The 19,804-nt window shown below is 55.5% G+C and overlaps 1 protein-coding gene across 13 annotated transcripts in view; it reads left to right on the plus strand.

The window, feature by feature from the left end:
- Positions 1-19,804, plus strand: part of PTPRN2 (protein tyrosine phosphatase receptor type N2) — a 692,817-nt gene that overhangs the window by 258,716 nt on the left and 414,297 nt on the right. For all 13 annotated transcript variants that reach the window (XR_007479336.1, XR_007479337.1, XM_049715043.1 and 10 more), the window contains 3 exons: positions 5,868-6,086; positions 8,288-8,328; positions 9,379-9,758. Coding sequence is in view for 11 of the 13 variants with exons in the window: in XM_049715043.1 (XP_049571000.1) it covers positions 5,868-6,086; positions 8,288-8,328; positions 9,379-9,758 (640 nt within the window). In the remaining 2 variants the exon portion in view is untranslated. The remainder of the gene's footprint in view (positions 1-5,867; positions 6,087-8,287; positions 8,329-9,378; positions 9,759-19,804) is intronic.

The raw sequence follows: 19,804 nt of genomic DNA on the forward strand, positions 1-19,804 counted from the left end.
CAGATAGTGGCTGCCCTTCTGCAGGACAGTCGAGACCAATTAGTAGCCCTCAGGGCTCATGAAAACCCACCCATCCCTGCTCCCGAATCAGTAAATCAGGCCACAGGCTTCACGTGCGTGGCAAATGTTCATTTGGTAAAAACTTAGAAAGGAGACCCTCTTCCTTCATTTATTCATTATTTACACCGTGTCGCCTTTGAAAAAGCTTTAATTCACATAAAATTAAAAGACCAGTGGGCAGTAGGATAATGGCAAGGGCAAACGGCAAAGTGTGAAGTGTGGGATTCAGACACGGCTGGTCCAGCTTCTCCTGTTTAGGACATGGTGTCTTGGGTTGTGGCCCAGCTGGCAATGCCCCTCGTTAGAGTGTTGTTCTGTATTCTGTGATCAGTTCTCTATGGAAACCGGAATGGGTAAAGGATTATTTGTTGTGCTTTTTATCAGTTGTAGAAGTAGTAAATGGTTACCATGCAATACCAGAATAATAGATGTGTAGAAAGAAGAAAACAAGACACCCTGGATCTCATCACCACCAGGCAGGTGTTGTGAGCGCTGGTGTGCCTTTTGGTGCTCCGTGTGCGTTTGTGAGGCCTGGCACCGCACGGCTGACCCGGGTGTGGCCGTGCGCAGCTGCTGCTTCTCCTCTGCACGTCCCTGCAGTGCATTCGCCAGGGCTCGTTCTTCCTCCATCGCTGGGTTAAAATTCAGGCAAGTCCCATGAACTCCAGTCACTCTTAGGTAATAAAAAGTGCGAGGCCACTTTTGTATTTAAAGTTTTAAAAATTGTGGCAAATACACATTGGTTTGGCTCTGATCATAGACTGAGTTCCTGTCTGCAGAACTGCAGCATGAAGCGTGCACACCTGGGCATCTCCCATCCAACCTTTGCTGCGGGGAGGGAGCTCGGCAGTTCCCACATTCAAAGGGTGTTTCCGTGAATGGGATCCAGATGCCTTGCTGATTCAGCTCATTTAGTTAATGTAGACGGATTTCAGGGGCTGCCCCGGAAGCCCTTCCTGGGAAGTTTCCTCCTGTGGGGTCTGCATTTGCCACCCAGCCCGTGTCTAGGCTACTCCCCTGAGTGTGATAGCGGTGAGGATGAGGGTGATGAGGGTGGTAATGGTGATGGTGGTGATGGTGGTGATTATGGTGGTGATGTGTGCGTTCGTATGTGCCTAAACTGTGTACTTTCTTGCACACGTGGTGGTAAAGGCACTTAGGAGCAAACACTGTTGTGTATGATTCACATCCTCTTTGTGGAAGCAGATTTGTGTGAGGTTAACTGCACACCATTGCTTATTCTCTAAAGCTTGTAGCATTTGTCTGGGGGACCCTATTAAGACATATAATTTCTGTAGGTCAGGCCTGCAGCAGTTGTTCATGGGAGCTGATCTCCTACTCCAGGCCTTACATATTTGATGTCCTGACATTTCATGTAATTGCTCTGCTAGAGCCCACTTGGCACATTGAAAGCTACTTAAAATGTCATTATAAGCCGGCCGGATCTCGGAATTACATGGTGCGGCAGCCGGAACAGAGCGTCTCACTTTGATGCATGTGGTATTTGATTGTGCTCTGCGCCACGGTCCCTCCAGTCCACCAGGGCTGGCTACACTCTTTAAAGAGGATTTCCTCATTTCTCCTCATCTTCAGAGGACTGACAGTGGGCGCCTCTGAGCTGACTCACTGTGGTCAACCGCAGTTAGCGGGAGATGATCGCTGACACGAGTTAATTGCTCTCCTCCTAAGTGGTCAGCCGCTTAGCATCTACCATTGTATACCTATGGGTTTTTTAGTTATTTTTCACTAATGGTAATCTGAAAAGTTTCTTTTTTGGATGAGAGGAGACAATTTTAGGAATTATATTTTATGATACCATTTTGAAGATGGATGTGTCTTATTATAGTTAGAGAGGCCCACGGAAAGTCTCTCCCGTTCTCTGGTCTTTCTCTTAAAGAACGTGAGTGTTTTCACGCTGCAGGTCTGTTTCTGCTCTTCCCTCCAAATAAGGAGAATAGAGCTGAGGGAAGTTAAGGGAAAGGACATGAGGTAACTGTAGGGAGGGTTTCTCTGAGTTGTTAAATGTCAGCACAGATTATTGGAGGAGGGGCACAACTTCCCCTTAGCTATTTGGTTGTTAGACGTGGTAGACAGTCTAAACATTTGATTTCGCTTTCTCAATAACCCCTTCAAGTGGGAGTTACTGACCCATCTACACAGACAGACCCCGAGACTGGAGCCTGGGTGTGGCTGGCTGCAGAGCACACTTTGTCCAGATCGTGACCCCCTGTTTGTGGTGGGTCTTTTAGGATTTCTGACTTGCCCTGTGTTTGACCAACATCCTTCCTGCCCTGGGTTGCATAAAACAAAACATCGCCCTGTGGGATGCTTTGAGGGGCTGCCGAGAGCCTCCACCCCTGCCCAGGCTCCCCCAACGTTGGGAGCTGACCTCATACAGCTCCTCCAGCTTTGCTGTCTGTTGTCACCCACCTGGGTTCTGTTCCGTCCCCTGAACCTCACATCCGGTCCATCTGGACCTGCCACAGAAACACATAGGCTCCCGCCAGCTCTGCCTGCTGCACCGCCATCCCCAGCTGGGTTCCTGCAGGAGCCTCCTCCGGCCTCCCGGCTCTGACCTTGTCTCAAGCCTGCAGGCCTCTTAAAATTGTAAACCAGATGACGGCTCACTGCTCAAAACCCAGCAAGGGCTTCTCATCCCACTCAGCAAAAATCCAGGTCCTTTTCATGGTCTGAGACCCTGTAAAGTGCCCCCGACTTTCACACCCCGCTTGTTGCTCCAGGTCACCCGCTCTGGCCGCCTTCCTGTCCTTCCAGTGCTCCTGCCCCAGGGCCTTTGCACTTGCTGTGTCCTCTGCCCACAGAGCGTTTCCTTAAGATAGGCCCTGGGCTCAGGACTTCCCTTCTTTGGGTCTCTGAGCTTTTCTCCGACAATCCTGTCTAACACAGCATCGTCCCTCCCCACTGCCCCATCCTCCACGCTCTGCATTATTGTTCCCGCAGCCCCGTCACCACCAGACATTGTATGTGTTTGTTTTTAATTGTTTATTGTCTGTTTCTTCTGCTATAGATGAACGTTCCATGGGAGCAAGTGCTTTGCTAACTGCATTATTCCTGCACCTTGACAGGTAGCTGAGCACAGAAAATGTGCAGCGAACATTTGTGGAAGGAAGGAAAGAGCGAAGGGTGGGAGGAGAGTTCCTGCTCTTGAGCTCTGCCGTTTAGGTTTGAGACCCTCTGGGAGGCCTGAATCCCTCACTGATTATCCACCTCCCTCATGACCTGGAATGTGTGTCTCCCACCCAGGCAGCCTGAGAGCAGCTGGGGGGAGGGACGTGTGTGGGCAAAGAGGTCACAGGGCGGCGACAGACCCTGGCCCCCTGCACAGAGGACAGCACCAGGGCGTCAGCAGATGCAGACCCGCCGCCCACAGGCCAGGCCGTGCCCAGGAGAGTCCGCCTGCTTCAGCCACAGTTCAGTCCGCGGCGACTTGCTACCCAGGCTCTGAACTGTCACCCTGACACCGTGTGCCCCCATTCGCGTGACGGTTCTAGCATAGAAATCCCACTGGTCCTGTTCCTAACTCTGGAATCGGAGAGAAAGTGGACTCTTAGAAGGACATGTTCTGGACCCCTTGAAACCGGCCAACAGTGCGACTCAGGGGCTTAACCGCGAGGTGGTGAAACATCCTCGCGGGGCACAGTCGGGGCAGGGAGTCCACCTCTTGGACCCTTGTTAGGAGGGACACAGCTCTGCGTTGAGGATGGTCCAGCGGAGAACAGGAGCAGATCCTCGGTGAACCAAGGCCCTGGGGAATGGAGTGTTCTCCCCAGCTGAATTTCCTGGTTAAGTTTGCGTTCCGCAGAAACACATTTTGGATTCAACACTTGTTAAAAAACGTCTCGTAAATGTACTGATCCATTTCCTTTGCCTTGGTCGGTGTCCTGGGACGCCATGGTGGGTTCTGCCATGCTGTGGCCCCTGGCAGGGACCACGCCTGCAGGGGCCAAGCCTCGGCCTCTAGTTTCAGGGCATTGCGTTTCCTCGCCTTTTAGGCCATGGCTGCGACAGTACAGACCCCTGAAAGTTGATGTGTCTATAATGCTAGAGGCTTAATAAACAGCTAGGTGTTGTTTTTCTTACTGTTTACTCTACCTTAGTTTTTCTGTTTTCTACGAAGCAACATGTGCCCTTTGTCATCCCAGAAAAGCAGGAATTCTGACGCTGTGTGGGGTCGGGGTCCCTCAAGCCTTCAGCCTCCTGCCCTGGTCTGTGTCAGGCATGCTTCTCTGTGTTTTTACAATGTTTCTGTTTATGAGGAAGTGAGAAATATTTTTCCAGGTTCACTGCTGGAAGTTATTTATAAGGCAAGCGTTTGGTCCCTAAACGTGTCTATGGGGCTGTGGGAGGAGGGATGCAGGGGGAGGTGGGGATGCAGGGGGGCAGTACCCTCCCCAGGGGCTCAGGTCGGGGTCAAGGACCACGGAGGCAGCAGCTACAGGGAAGTCATCCATCTGCATTTCCTTCCACGGGAAGCTGTTTCAAAGTGCAGGTTCTATTACCGTTCAGGTGTGGTGAGACCAACAGATCAGGAGAGGGTTATCGTGAAAAAGGTTGTTTCCCAGAGGCGGGGGCCACCCGGGGAAGCACCAGGCTGGTGACGGGGCAGAGGGAGGGGAGCTGTAGGCAGGGCCTTTCTGTGGGTTTGCAGGAAGGAGCAGGCGAGGCAGCACCGGCTGGTGTGAATGACGTCAGCGGCTCTGGGGCAGAGGGGCAGCCCCTAGTTGTTGGGACCCGGGCCCGGGGTGCGCAGGGCAGGGGGCCAGTCGCCTGGGGGCGGGGCGGGGCTCTGGGTTGGTTGGTTGGCATTTGGAAGCAGCATCTGCTGTCTGTACATGTGGGCGGCCCCGGGAACGTCAGTCTCTCCGGGACCGGCGAGGCCCAGAGGTCAGAGCCTCAGGAGCTCCTGGTTGACACTGAATCAAGGCCGGGGCTGTCACCACCCTGCAGCAAACCTTGTGGGGGACTTCGGGCCACCCCACTGCTCTCCAGCCAGCAGAGCTTTTCCTAGCATCTCCTGCACTGCAGGTCCAGGGTGAGGGACCATCGTAACTCTTTTCTTTTCAATAATATGAAAATGTCTTTCTTCCACTCTCACGTTTGAAGGATATTTTCGCTGTGTAATCTAGACTTCTGAATTAGACACCTTTTCTTTTAGTGGTTCAAATGCATCCTCATATGCAAATGATCCAGTGTGTACTTGTGTATCATGTCACGTATGTCGTGCTTACAGGGCGCTGGGTGTGTCCTGGGCCCCCGCAGTCCTGGCCCCGCCTCTGGCCGATTTAACGTCTCCTCTACCTCGGTTCTCTGTGCGGCCTTGTGAGCTCGGCTGGGAGCGGCCGTCGTGTGGCTCTCCGAGTGCCTCGAATCTCTGAGTTAATGCTCTTCACCGATTTCGGGGCATTTGTGGAGGTTGTTTTCTTTTCTTTGTCCCCTTCTCGCTCTCCTTTCCCTCTTAGACCCGGTCACACTCATGGCGCCTGAAGCTGTGCCACGTTGCCGAGGTGTGGCCCGTCCTTTCTCCCTGTTCCACGGATGAGAATCGTTTCCATTGTTTGTCCTCAAATTCACCAGCTCTTTGTTCTCCATCATCCAATCTGCGGTTAAGCCCATCCAGGGAGCTTTTAAATTTCAAATACTGAACTCTTCACTTGCAGAATTCCATTTGGCCCTTTTTTGCTCCCGTCCCTCTGCTGCGCTCACCGTTGCCACCCATCTGCATCCTTGTGTCCTTGTTCTAACGCTGTCCCTTGTCTTGGTTTGTCTGTTTCGTGTGTGCCGTCTAGGGGCACGTGTTCAGGCTCTGCTGAAGGACCTGCGGGAGCGCCCGGGCAGCGTGGAGGGTCTGAGCGCCCTCAATGTGGCCGAGGCAGCCCGTGCGATAGCGAGCGCGATGCCAGGCGGGCGCGCGGAAGGGGAGCAGGACGGCGCCGGGAGAGGCGGCGGAGGGCCGAGAGGCCAGGCGGGCCGCTCGGGGGCCGCGCGCCACAGAGACGGCGTGCCAGGTGAGTGCCTCCCGGCCGCTCGCCGCGTGTGCACGTGGTGCGCTGGGCTGCATTCTTTCTGCTGCGAGGTGGGATTCATGTTAACGATTTGTGTCTGTCTGAACTTTTGCCTCTGAAAGCCTCCTCCGCAGGCTGAGCCTTCCAGAGCGCTTACGCTGAAGGGCGAATTGCTCTCTGGAGGGGGCTGTGATGCCTCCGGTGAGGTTCCGGGTGAGCAAAAACAGGAGTGAGAGAAAGAGGTTTTGTCCGGACTGTGTGAGTGAGAACAATATGGAGGCAAACATTTGAATAATAAAGTGAAAGAGGTTCATTCAAGTGTCTGTTTAGGCCACACCAGCCTCTGGGGCTGCTCCAGGGAGAAAGCAGAGATCCCCACACCCTGGCACAAGCCCACTGGCGCACACTGACACACACACACACACAGAGACACGCTCACACCCCGGCGCATGCACAGTCACCCATACACACAGAGACACGCTCACACCCCGGCGCATGCACGCTCACACACACACAGAGACACACTCACACCCCGGCACATGCACTCACACACACTCACACACACACACAGAGACACACTCACACACAGAGACACGCTCACACCCCGGCACATGCACAGTCACACACACTCACACACAGAGACACACTCACACCCCGGCACATGCACACTCACACACACAGAGACACGCTCACACCCCGGCACATGCACAGTCACCCACACACACAGAGACATGCTCACACCCTGGCGCATGCACACTCACACTCACACACAGAGACACACACCCCGGCACATGCACTCACCCACACACACACACAGAGACACACTCACACACAGAGACACACTCACACCCCGGCACATGCACACACACACACTCACAGAGACACGCTCACACACAGAGACTCACACACAGAGACTCACACACAGAGACACACTCACATCCCAGCGCATGCACACTCACACACAGACACGCTCACACCCTGGTGCATGCACACTCACACACGCAGAAACACACTCACACCCCAGCACATGCACATTCACACACAGAGACATGCTCCCCAGCACGTGCACACTCACACACACAGAGACACGCTCACACCCCAGCACATACACACTCACTCACACACACAGACACGCTCACACCCCGGTGCATGCACACACACACAGAGACACACTCACACCCCAGCACATGCACACTCACACACACGCTCACACACCCCGACCCACTCACACATACATACACCCACTAACAGCCTCCAGGGAGCCTTGTGCGAGGGCCGAGCAGGGCAGGCCCCGTCTCCCCGCCTGACCGCTTCTGAGTTGCGGAAGCTACATTGAAGCATGTAACGCAGTGCGCTGCACACAGTAGGCACCCAGGAGCATGCCAGGTGGAAGGGGCATGTCTCTCCCTCCTCTGGGCTGGGACGAGGCTTGCCTGGAAGCTGGAAGCGTGGCTTGACCGATGCAGGAAAAGATGCTGGGCTGCTACTCGGACGAGATGGTCCCTGTCCGGGGCTGGGAGGGTCTGCAGGAGCACAGGAGCCACACACCGACTCCTGCGTGTGTCTTCAGAGGAGTGGCCACCACGGGAAAGTACCCAGTCTGGAGGCATCTCAGCATGAGGTGTGTGGGTGCGACACTTCACTTTCCTTTCTGTAACTGCGCACTGCGCCTGGCCCAGCGGCTCTTTCTGCTCTGAGCTACCTGAGGATAATACGTGGCTCCCTGGAACTGGCATCGCGACTGACTGACTGACTTCGTGTCTGAGTTAGTGTGTCACCCCTCCTCTGTCGTGGACTTTACGGAGCGCCACCTCTGTACTGTAAGCGGAGGCTTTCGTTGTCGTGGGAATGAGGCCAGTTTCACTGTGCCTGACCTACTCGGTGGTCACCCTGTATGTCCTGTGACCTTTGTGCTGACATGCTGGACCGGGATTTTTTTTTTTCTCATCTTTATTGGGGTATAATTGCTTTACAGTGGTGTGTTAGTTTCTGCTTTATAACAAAGTGAATCAGTTTTACATATACATATGTTCCCATATCTCTTCCCTCTTGCGTCTCCCTCCCTCCCACCCTCCAGGCGGTCACAGAGCACCGAGCTCATCTCCCTGTGCCATGCGGCTGCTCCCACTAGCTGTCTGCCTTACCTTTGGTAGTGTGTGTGTATATGTTGGGCCAGGATTTTGATGAGCTCGTGTCTTTCACAGGTAACAGAGTGCGAGACGGCGGTGCAGGATTTTACCAGGAGGTAAGATGGGGCGTGTTCGGGTCCTGTGAAACCCAGAGTCGCGTTAGTTTTCTTGTCCATAGTTTGGGAACGTACGTGAAATACAAACAAATTTTTTCCAGAAAAAGAAAAACCCTCATAATCTCAAATTAATATTCCTCAGAACCACCCCCCCACCCACCCAGGGAAACGGGAGGACAACACCGCCCGATAAGACTTCACACCCACTTTGTGTCGTGAGGTCATCCTGCGTGGCCTGGTTTCTGAGGTTCATTTAACGGACGTTCACAGGCTCTGGATCATGTACAGCCACGGCGCTGTCCATGGTGGGCGCCACCAGCCATATGTGGCTGCTTGAACTTAAACCCATTAAAATTAAGTCCATAAGACTTCAGTTCCCCAGCTGTGCCAGCCACATGTCCCACGCTCCCTAGTAACTGTGGGGGGATGGGGAGACCACTGCTCCTCTGTCATTGCCAAGGGGCCCCTCGACAGTGTGCTGGGCCAGAGGGGTCTGAAAGAGGCTGATGCGTGTGCAGGTGTGCGCACACGTCCACCCACGGAGCGCTTTGTTGGTTCTCCCTGTTGAAGAACTTTTGCTCATTTGTATTAGTCTTAAGGATGCAGAAAATCAATTCATAAGCAATGGCAGTGATATGGTTCTACGAAACTCTATTTTGTGGGTGGAAAAGAAGAATTTCTGGTTAGTACTTCTCTTGTCAGAAGACAAGAGTGGTTCCTGGTTCAGTGCCTGTTAGCACGTGGTGAAGAAAACACCAACAATTCTTTGAAATGTCCGTCAGAAATAAAAAGTGGAGGGTTCAGCTCTCCGAGTTGCGGAGGGAGCCATGGGGTCTAGGGACACGTTTCCTAATTTGGGCCGCAGAGGGAGAGGCCAGCAGAGCTTGGGGTCTCCAGACGACATGCATTCGGCCGGACCCCGAATTTGCCCCGTGTGGCCCACTCCCAGCCCCAGGCTCACGTACGCCAGTGCCCGCTCCCCCGAGAGTCTGGTGTTGATGCCTCTCTGTGACTTGGGGCACATTCTTAAGCTGGTTTCCTTTCTGCCAGGTCAGCCGTTTGGGCGTCAAACTCGGGGACCTCCTGCAGGGTCCTGGGTCTCCATTCCTGCCTGGAGCCCCCCGTCTTGCCGGGTCTTTCAAGACAGAGATCAAGAAATCGGAGGACCCTGAGGCCTCCCCGTCTTCAGAGGAGGATCGCGTTGGGGTGGAGAACATAAAGAGTCAGACCTACTCCAAGGAGCTGCTGCAAAGGCCGCCGCACCCGGAGCCGGGGCCGGGCGGACTTGGGGCATCACAGCTCCGGGCTCCGACGGCCCCGCAGGAGGACCAGCGCCCCGGCGCCGGGGCCCGGGGACCCCCCGGCCAAGGCCTGCGGCTGGAAGTCCAACCTCCCCAGGAGGAGTACGGCTACATTGTGACGGAAAACGAGTGAGTGGGAGCTTTTCATCTCTCCGTGGGTGAGATCCTGGCCCTGCACAGGCTGGGGAAACGCTTTCATATTTTTCCCCATCTTCACCTGGAGGTGGAGGGTGGGCATCCCTGGTCTTGCAGCTGTGGGAGGGCAGCCAGGAACCAGCCGTCCCCCTGACCCCGTGTTCTGGACCGGGAACCCGAGCTTGAGGGTGATTCTCCACCAAATAAACCCCAAACAAAGCCCTGCCCGGCTCCTTGGTCCTGGCGCCATCACCTGCAGCTCAGGCCACAGGGTGCCTGTTGGAGCTGGAGCTGGGGTGTCTCAGGCAGGACGGGCGGTGCAAGGGGCGCCCCGGGCAGCCCACATTGGCTAGAACTCCAGAAGCTTCAAGTCGTCCGTATACTAGGGTATGAGTCACTCTTCCGAGGGAAGAACGTGCCGCACACCATGGAGTGTTCTGTCCTCCCCTTAATTTTGTGCTGAGGGTAACAAGGGACAGAATCAATGTCACGTGCCCAGCAAGTGACAGGTGGTCGGCCTTGTTCTTCAGGTCATCTCACTAACGAACCTGAGTTTGACGCTTCGTAACGGTGCGTTTTCTTCAAGGAATGGAAGTGGGGATTCCAAGGGAAAACACATGTGTCTGGCTGCATGCACAGGCGTGCGTGTGTGTGTGGGTGTGTCCTGGTGCGTGTGCGCACACGTCCACCCGCGGTTTTGCTTCTGCGTCATCCTGTGCCTCTGGTCAGGCGTCGAGTGTGCTTCAGTGGTTACTCCCCGTGGGGAGGGGCTCCGTCAGAGCAGGAACCGTCTCTCCTGCTGACTCTGCGGCCTCTGCGCTCTCGCCTCCGCGCGCGTTCACCGTCGCTGCACCGCACACGGCAAACCCAGACCCTGTGTCAAGGCCCCGTGAAGCTGAAGGTGGTGTCTCGCCTGGGTTTCGGGGCATCTGCAGCACTGACGCCTCGTTTCTCCAGCCTCTTCATGAAGATGCGCCTGCCCGTTCCAGCCTCCACACCTCCGGGCCGTGCTCCTCGCACTCTGTCTGCCTTGAGCCCCTTTGCTCAGAACTGGAACTCCCGCTGGGTGTGTCAGAGTCACACGTGACACAGCGCACACGGGGGCCTGGATGGTGTTGTTGAGTCAGACCCTTCCAGCAGCCTGCTGCCCGGTCTGACCTGTGCCGCGGGTTTTCCCTTTCTCAGCAAACATTGCTGTCGTGTGTGTGTGTGTGTGATGTGTATGTGTATTGTATGTTTCTGTGTGTGTGTCTGTGTTGTGTGCATATGGCTGTGTATATTTGTGTATATGTGCATGTATGTATACACGGGTGCACATGTGTGTTGTGTGTGTAGGATGTATGTGTCTGTGTATGGTTGTGTGTTTGTGTGTATGCGTTTGGGCATACGCGTGTCTGTGTGCATGTGTGTGTAGTATGTACGTGTTCCTGTGTGTGTGTGCATCTCTGTGTTGTGTGTGTGGGCGTGGTCACTGGAGGGACCACTGTGCAGCTGCTCTGAGCACCTTTCCTCCCGCCAGGATGTCCTGATGCCCAAGGGCTGGTCCCCGGCGCAGGGTACGGGGCTGCTCCTGTCTGGGGCCTGGGGCTTAGCTGCGCACACAGGAGACTGAGGCCCCGTGAAAGTGCTGGGAAAGGATTCTGATCGTTGGGAAGACTTTTCGAGTCTGCGTGAACAACAGAGAACAGAGGACGATGAGCTTTAGAGCAGGACCATCCAGGCCTACCGTTCTCAGCATCACAGGAAACCCAGTGTGAGTGGACGACACCTGGATGGAGGGAGACCCATCTCGCCGGGTGTCTCCTCCTGTTCTTGCTGACTTTCCTGTAACGCGAAGCCACTTCTGAGCGTTTCTTCTCTGCGTCCAGAGTTCCTTTTCCTGAGGGCTTTTCCTTGGCCTCATCTTTGGGGCCTGAACGCTTACCTGCTACAAGCGCGGGTTAAAGAAGAGGATCATTATCTTATCTTGGCCGATTTCCCGTCTTCCCTTTTGCCGTTTCTGTCGGATGGAAGCTCTGTGGTGCGCCGACAGCCTTGTGTCCAGAGCTCCCTGTGTGTCACAGGGGAGACCTGCTCCAGAAGCGCCTCCCACCCTCCCTCCACGGACGGACGGACGGAGGCTTCCGCCTCTGCTGTCAGAGTAACTGGGAACTTGGGATTCTCGGGGCAAGATTTCACCAGATCTCAGTTTAAGCCTTAATGGAGCCACTGTTTACTGACGAGAACCCAACACTCTTCTTTTCTTCTCTTTTTTTAGTTGCTTGGTTCTTCCTGAAAGGAGAAGGAGCGTGCCGTCTCCTCCCTGACGCTGGCAGGGATGACGCGGCTGGCCTCGCTCGTCCATTTCCTGGTGGACGGGGCTGTAGTTTAGTCCTTTGCCACTTGCATTTTCATCCTCTCTACAAACTGGATGGATTATTCAAGACGCGTGAAGGGCAGGGCAGCCATCCCAGGTCCTCCAAGGACGATTTAAAAGTAGTTTCAAGTTAGGTTGACAGGAAGTGACCACGGGACGGAGGCTGCATGTGAAGCAGAGGGGACGCTCACCCGTCAGCAGAGGCCAAACGCCTTTACAGCTGAAAGCCTGGGAGCTATGAGGCGCGCTGGGCAGGGACGCCCCCCTAAGGAGACGAGCCCTCGTGTCCTGCGGGGACCCGTTCCTGTACAAGGGCCGTCCGAGCCGCGCAGACCGAGTTTGGGGAAGTAAACCCACGGCGTGAGCACGTGCCGCGGCCCCTGCGCCCTCACGGATCACCTGGAACCCCCAAGGTGGGGCGAAGCCCGGGTCACACTGGTGGCTGCCCCCTGGGGCTCGGTGCAGAGGCCGCGGAGGCCGCCTTGGGGTGGGAATCCCACAGCGGCAGATGACCCGGGTCGTGGCGGCGGCGGCGCGGGAACGCATGGGGTGGGCGCACTCACCAGATCGGGGCGTCAGCCGCAGTGCTCGCCGCGGGGAGGCTGCCCCCGGGGAGAAGCGGAGCAAAGGCTGTGGGTCGGGGGAGGCTGTCAGGAGGGCGCCGAGGGGCGTCAGGCCGCGCGCTGCGCCCTCCCTCCTCCGGGCAAGGGTAGGGCCTGGGCAGTGGAGTCCGGAAGAAGGGGCCCCTTTGGGCAAGGCCTCGGGAGCGTGTGCCGCCCCAGGCCCGTGCACCAGGCTGCCCTGCCGGGCCGGGTGCCGTCCTTCTCCTCTCAGACACCTGCCGCTCGAGCCCTCGGGGAAGCCTGCCTGCCCTCCGCCACCCCTCACCACAGTGGGAGAGCCGCCAGCGCTGGCAGCCGGGGGGGGGGGGGCGGCGGGAAGGGGGGCTCCACTCAGCCGCGGGAGGGGGGTGTCCAGCCCTGGTCTCCCTCCACCCTCCACCCCGCCCCGCCCCGCCCAAGCAGCCCCTCAGAGCTCACGTGGCTGCTTCCGTGCTCGTGGGCAGCCAGGAGTGGGTCCTGCCCATGTCTGCGGTTTCTCCCTCCCTTGCTGGAGAAGGAGACCTCCAGAATGTCGGGGGGCGGTTCTGTGTATACGGTGGCAGCGCAGACTGCAGTTACTCGGCGCCGCTCTCAGGCCGTGTCTCGATGACGTGTTCAGGTGTGGCCGCATCTCTGTGCGGAGCCCTTCCTGGACAGCCCTCCCATGACACCATCCGTCCTCTCGTTTGTTTGTCTTTAAAAGACGGTCTTTGGTGTGAGGGGTTTACTATCACTTCAGATTGGCGGGGGCGGGGGGGTGCCGTAAGGAGTGAAAAGAATCATTCTTTATGTATTAAAAAATGGTAAGGAAAAGAAACAAAAAATATCCCAAATCTCAAATTCTTGACTGCATAGTTGGTAGTTCTGGGAACTGTCAGTGAGAAGAACGGTGAACAGTGGTCTTCAAGCCCCAGAGGGTGGCCCAGTTCTGCCTTGTCTGTTTCCTGCCGGCCCTTCTGGACTTGGCGCCCCAGCTGTGAAATGGGACGAGTGTTGAGGACCCACAATGACCGAGACACAGGAGGTGCTCACAAAAGGAAAGAGATCCGGACGTAACACGGTGTAATTTTTCCCCTGAGGCAGTCAGACATATCTCCGTTCAGCTTGGTGGGTTGTTTTGAAATTCAGCTGAGGAAAGTACAAAAGTAGGCTGTGAGATTCAGACACCCCGGGGTGTCTGTGTTGTTAATGAAGGTGTAAGCAGTGTTAGCCGGGCGGGTCCCCACGCCCGCGATCCCGTGTCACAGCTCGAAACAGATCTTTACCTGTAAACGTCTCACCCCGACCCAGCTCTCTCCACGTCGCTCTCCTCATACTGGTTACAGGAGCCCAGGGACGGCGCTCAGCCCACCCCCGCCCGCTTCCTCTGCCGTCACCTGGGGTGAGGTACCTCCCTCCCCGCCCCCAGCTGACCGGCTCCTCTCCTGTCCGGGAGGCTCTGCCCACGCTGACGCTGACGTTTCCACGCCAGCCCTGCCTGCCCCTGCAGGACCCCTCCCAGGTCTCCCCGCATCCCCTCCAAATTTCCCCCTCAGGAGAGCGCTCCGTAACCTAAACCTGACCGTGTCATTCTGTCCCCGACGACGACGGCCTTGCCCAGGCCTGGGCCCTACAGCTCCATTTCCCTCCCCAGCCTGCTTCCTTTCCGCTCTGGAACGTGAGGGGTCCTGACAGGAGGCCTTGGGTTTGCTCCTGGCCCAGCACGCTCAGATGCCACCTCCTCCAGGCAGCTCTCCTTGGTCAGGGTCCCTCCTCCAGGGCGCCGCCCTCCCCTCCGAACCTTCCCTGGGGGTGGAATGACACACCCTGTGGGGTTCTTCCGCTCCGAGCAGGGGCCGCATCAGCATTTGCTCAGCTGCGTCCCAGCCCCTGAGGCGCCTGGCTCCTCCAAAGGCGCTGGTGGCCTGCGGTGCTTTCCTTCCCCCTCGCACCCTCTGCAGCCCCCCACCTGCTTTCCCCGCACGCGCCCCTCCCTTCCTGATGTAACCCCAGTGCTGCTGTAAGATCACGCAAGCTCCCCAGCTCGAGGCCCTCACCCGTCCACCCGGCTGCTGTCACCTCAGGACCCCGCCCTCCAGCCACTCCGGGGCTCTCATGTTCATGGCTCTGAATCTCTACGGGAAAACACTCCCTCCTCAGGCGGGCTGGGCTGGGCTTCTCTTTGGAGCCCCTCTGGATCTGTTTACTTAGCTGCAGACCATGCCTGCACGCAGACATCATGCTTCTCATGGCGGCTGCTCTGTCCGTCTTGGACCCCCAGTGCCAGACAGGCACTGGGGGTGCTGGGGGAGTAAGTGACAGGGTGAGGAGGGACTTCCGGGAGCTGAGGCCTCCGCTCGAGGATCAGCCCGCTGGGGGCGGGCTGTGCGTAAATTCTAGGAGAATGGTTGTAACTGATGTGAGAGTCCTTCCCGAGGCAGTCTGAGGCTCCGATGGTAACAGAAATCCAAGTCACAGAACTGAGTCTTCAAAAGCACCAGTGGCAAGGCTTTTGCCTCTAAACAGAGGTTCTGCTTAGAAAGCCCTACATCCGCATCCTCAGTGATGGTTTAAGGGAGCCTGGGGGTCACGAGGATAACCTGCCGGTGGCCGCGCTCCAGGGGCCTGGGCGGTGTCCCCACGGCCTCGGCTCGAGGGCCTGGGCGTCCTGGGTGCCGAGATGCAGCCCCGGGGTCCCCGTCCGACAGGCTTCCCGGGCTCAGTTTCGTATTTTTCACGCGGCAGCAGATCTGTGTTTGCTCTTCCCTGTGCAGCATTTTGAACACACGCAAGAGCAAGATACTGACCCAGGCCCGGCAACCCAGACAGCCCAGGCCGGTCACACCCCACCTACTTCCAGCTCTCCTCCTTTGAAACAAATCCCAGTTATACTGTCTTAGAAGCATTTCATGAAATATCTTTAAAATAGAGGGATTCTTTCTTTTTAACATACCGTAATGTCATGTCACACCTACAAAGGACCCCAAATCCCTTAATATCATCAAATATGTAGTCTGTGTTCAAATTTCCAGTTGTCACATCAGTGTCAGAACTTTGTTTTCGTTTATTAGCTTGTTGGCTCACGTCTGCTGAGGTCATAGAGCCGTGCTGGAGTTTGACGTCTGCTCTTGGCTGGAATTCTAGACCTGGAGGATATCTCACATCTGCCTGGCCTCTAACTGTGGCGGTGGACGAAGTGAGAAAATGCCATAAAGGTGCAAATGTGATGGGTGTTGAAAACAGTTTCAGTGCCTCTCTGGCCCAACGCCTTCCAGGTCAGCTTGGCCATGTCTGGCTGCCCAGAGGTGCCAGAAGGGACGATGGTGCCAGGGGACCCCTATGGTCTCTGACTGTGAGCCCCCTTCCCGCATGGGATCCTTCTGCTGCAGCAAAGGGCGAGATGTGTTGTTGGTGGGCGGGGCCGGGAGGGGAGGGAAGCCTGGCCCTCCAGCCTCTGTCTGCCGCATGGCTGTCCTTAGAGCCCGACTCCTACCGGCTGGTTCTACAGCCCAGCCTGGGAGTGCGGAACGTAGGAGCGTCTGGTGACGTGGGGACCCTGCTCTCGTTTAGCCGTGAAGACCTGTACCTGTGTGTACGTGTCTGCAGCTGCACCTGCGCGGATATCTATGTCTGTACACCTGCATCTGTGTCGTCTGCTTAGGTCTGTGTCAGCTATATCTGTGTACCGACATCTACCCCTACACCTACATTTATCTATATCTATGTCCATATCTGTGTCTGCACGTCTACACCTACAGGTACACCTGCACTCATACCTATACCTACGTCTGTACCTCTGTACATCTCACATCTGCGTCATCTATTTATGTCTGTATCTGTCTGTCTACATCTACAGCTACACCTAACCTATACCTACACCTATGTATCTATACCTACATCTATATCATCTACATCTACATCCATAACTGTATCTACGCAGCCCACCAGCTGCTTTGCTGTTGGATTTCCATAATCGTCGGGGAAGCTTAGCTTTTTGTCTTCAATGATGCCCTGAAATTCCACAGTAATCCCCACAGACCCTCGTACCCTAACACCTGCAATTGATTTTTTGCAAAGTGTGTCTCAGCTGTGTTATAAATGGGCCAAGACTTGAATCTGCCAGAAGTTAAGCAGTTTAAATTCCACTCCTACGTATGAAGGACTAGGAAAGAGGGAGAAAAATATGAAAAGATGAGATTTGCCCTGCTGTCAAAATAGTAGTAAGTCTGCAAGTGAATAATGAAGCCAGAGGGAAAAGGAAAACTGGAAAAAAAAAAAAAGTATCCAGAGAGGAGACTCGGTTGAGGCAGATAGGCTCACGTGGAACGATGACTTTAAAGCTTTACTAGAACGCTAGCTGTGGATACTGGTTACGTCGGAGTTGGTTTCAGGCTTCAGATGAGCTTGCAGGACCCCTGCTTGGAACTCTGCGGGGGCGGGTGGCTGGCGCGGCACAAGCAAAGGCCCCGCCTGCGTCAGGAGGCGCGTGGGCACCTCAGGGGCTGAGATGAGGCTGGAGGACGGGCAGTGAGCGGTGAGGTCTTCCCCAGCAGACGTAGGACGGCCCTGCAGGCACCAGGGGTGGGTGGCGAGGTCAGGGTCCGCTCTGCTGGATCCTCTGCTGCCCGTGGAGGAGGGATAAGGGGACCTGCGGTGGACGGAGGAGACTGGCCAGTGGGCATGCTGGCCGTCAGCACCGTGCCCGCCTCGCCCTCTGTGCCGCGGGCGTCGTCTGTGCTGTGACCGCGGCTGGACTGAAATCTAGCTCGGCAGTTGCACCACGACTGCTGGGGTGAGGAGTCCGCCCTGGCGAGGTCTGGGGTCAGCCTCCGGGGCCCGGGGGTGGGACGGGGGAGCCAGCAGAGGGCCACCCGCTGCTTCTTGCTGCGGGGCTGCGCCGACGGAGGCCGTGTGTCCCGAGGAGGCCTGGTGGAGGGTCCCCACGAGTGGGTGCCGCTGGAGGTTAGGGCCGCAGGAGGGGCAGGGGAGGAGAGTCAGGAGAGGGGCTCCCGGGAGGAGATGGTCCCTCCCGCCCCCCACTCCTCCCGGACCCTGATCCGCGCTCCGCTGTATGGGACACACGGCGTGTCTGGGTTGCATGGAATGTCTTGGAAGCAGATGAGAATGACCATCTCAAGAGATGTAGAAAAAGCATTTGACAAAATTCAACTTCCTTTTACGATAAAAACTCTCAACAAAGCGGGCATAGCGGGAACATACCTCAACGTAAAAAGGCCACGTGTGACAAACCCACAGGTAGCGTCATCCTCAACGGTGAAAAGCTGAAAGCTTTTTCCCTTAGGTTGTGCTACTGTTGACTTGCTCTGTGGTTACCATGAGGCTTACATGAAACATCTTCTCTTTACAAGTCCCTTTTAAGTGGAGAGCAGCTTCACTTCGCATACAGAAGCTTTACATTTTTATGTTTTTGACATCAGTGCACTTTTTATAAAGGTGACACTCTAAGACGTTGTATACTTAGATTTGTATTAAGCAGTTGGCAAATTTTTTTTTCCTGGAGAATAAAATTGTTTTGGAGAATATATTTATTCAAATATATTATGGAGAACATATTTGTTAAAATTTTGAATATATTTATGTTGAGACGCACAGTCTCATCTTGATGTTAAAAAATGCTAAGTTGTTAGCATACAACAGTTTTTTATCTATTTATGATTTACCTGTGAAGAGTTGATGGTTGTTAGCAGTTTTTAATAAGAGTAATTCAGGGTTGGCAGAGACTCGAGGTGAGTTTGCCTGTGCTCTGCGATGCCGGGAGCTCAGCCCTCACAGGAGCTCAGTGTGTCTGCCCAGATCGTCACAGGCTCACTCACTCACGCTCTGGAAAACGGGGCCTTCATTCGACTCCTGCAGGGAAGACGGTGGCGCCAGACGGGAGTTGGGAACTTGAATCACTGTGATGCCAGCAGGATTGTCCTCATCAGAAGCGTCACTTCTGTGCATCGGGGAGAATTCCTGTGGGTTAGCAAAAATTTTAACTACCTTATAGGATTATTTAAAAAGAGAAGCATCGTTATGTGTTGTAGTGATGGGTACGGATAACTGGAATAATTGGTGAATCCCGTGAAAATCTCATTTTGTTCATTGATTTCAAGTATCATCTCAAAAAACGTTGTATCAAGGTTGACTCGTTTTCATTTTGTGACCCATCACTCACTTGGTTCCCAACCTTCGGTGAATTTTCAAATACATAGTGAGATGTCCGCAGTGAGGAAGTGAAGCAGCGGAAGCACGGTCGGCTCCTGGATGCAGAGTCCTAGACGCGAGCGTGGGGCTGGCGGGGGCATCCGGCCCCGTCGCCGCTTCCCGTTCTCTGCTTGGTTTCATGCGTCTCGTAAGTAAGAGACGATAGCACTTGGAAAAATAAGACCTGGAGAGGTTACGGGTGCAGACGCTCTTCCGTCTGGTTGGGCTAAGATCCAGGCAGAGGTGCAGCAGTCGGGAAGCCGACATCCCAGCGTTACCTTGACATTTTCCGTTGCCATCTTTCTTTGGGGATTTACTAGCGTGATCTTGGGCAAGGGATTTAATTTCCCGAGTCTCAGTTTCCACCTCTCTCGAGTGAGGTTAATACGGGACCTTCCTCCCAGGTCTGTGTGAGCAGTGAATGAGAGAATTTCCGTGGAGTCACGCACGGCCGAGGGCGGAGGGACGCCTTCCAGAAGTCTGCACTGGTCCTAAGCTTTCTGCCCCTTACGCCGTTTTCACTAGTCTTTATTTTCAGAGTGGCCTCCGAAACTCCCTCATCACCTCCTCATTTTGGCCCCTTCCTCTAGTCCAGCAGTGACTCAGGACACTGCGGCCATCGTGGGGCTGTGCGTGTGGCCATCAGGCTCTCCTGAGAGCGGGGCGCGGCTGCCCCTCAGCGGGCTTCCGTCGAGGTCAGGACGCAGACGCAGTCCATTTTGCCTGTTCTGCTGACTTAGTAGCTCCCGGCAGCAGCCTTGTTTAACGCGGTTGAACAGCAGGAACGTGTGGCTTCAGAAAAGAAGTGGCTTAGTGAGGAGGCCCGGCCCAGCTGTCGACAGGAAATCCTTCCTGCCGCTGACAACCAGGCAGGCAGGGGACCCCACGGCCGCTGC

The sequence above is a fragment of the Orcinus orca genome, chromosome 9 (assembly GCF_937001465.1).
Source record: "Orcinus orca chromosome 9, mOrcOrc1.1, whole genome shotgun sequence".
Taxonomy (NCBI): Eukaryota; Metazoa; Chordata; class Mammalia; order Artiodactyla; family Delphinidae; genus Orcinus; species Orcinus orca.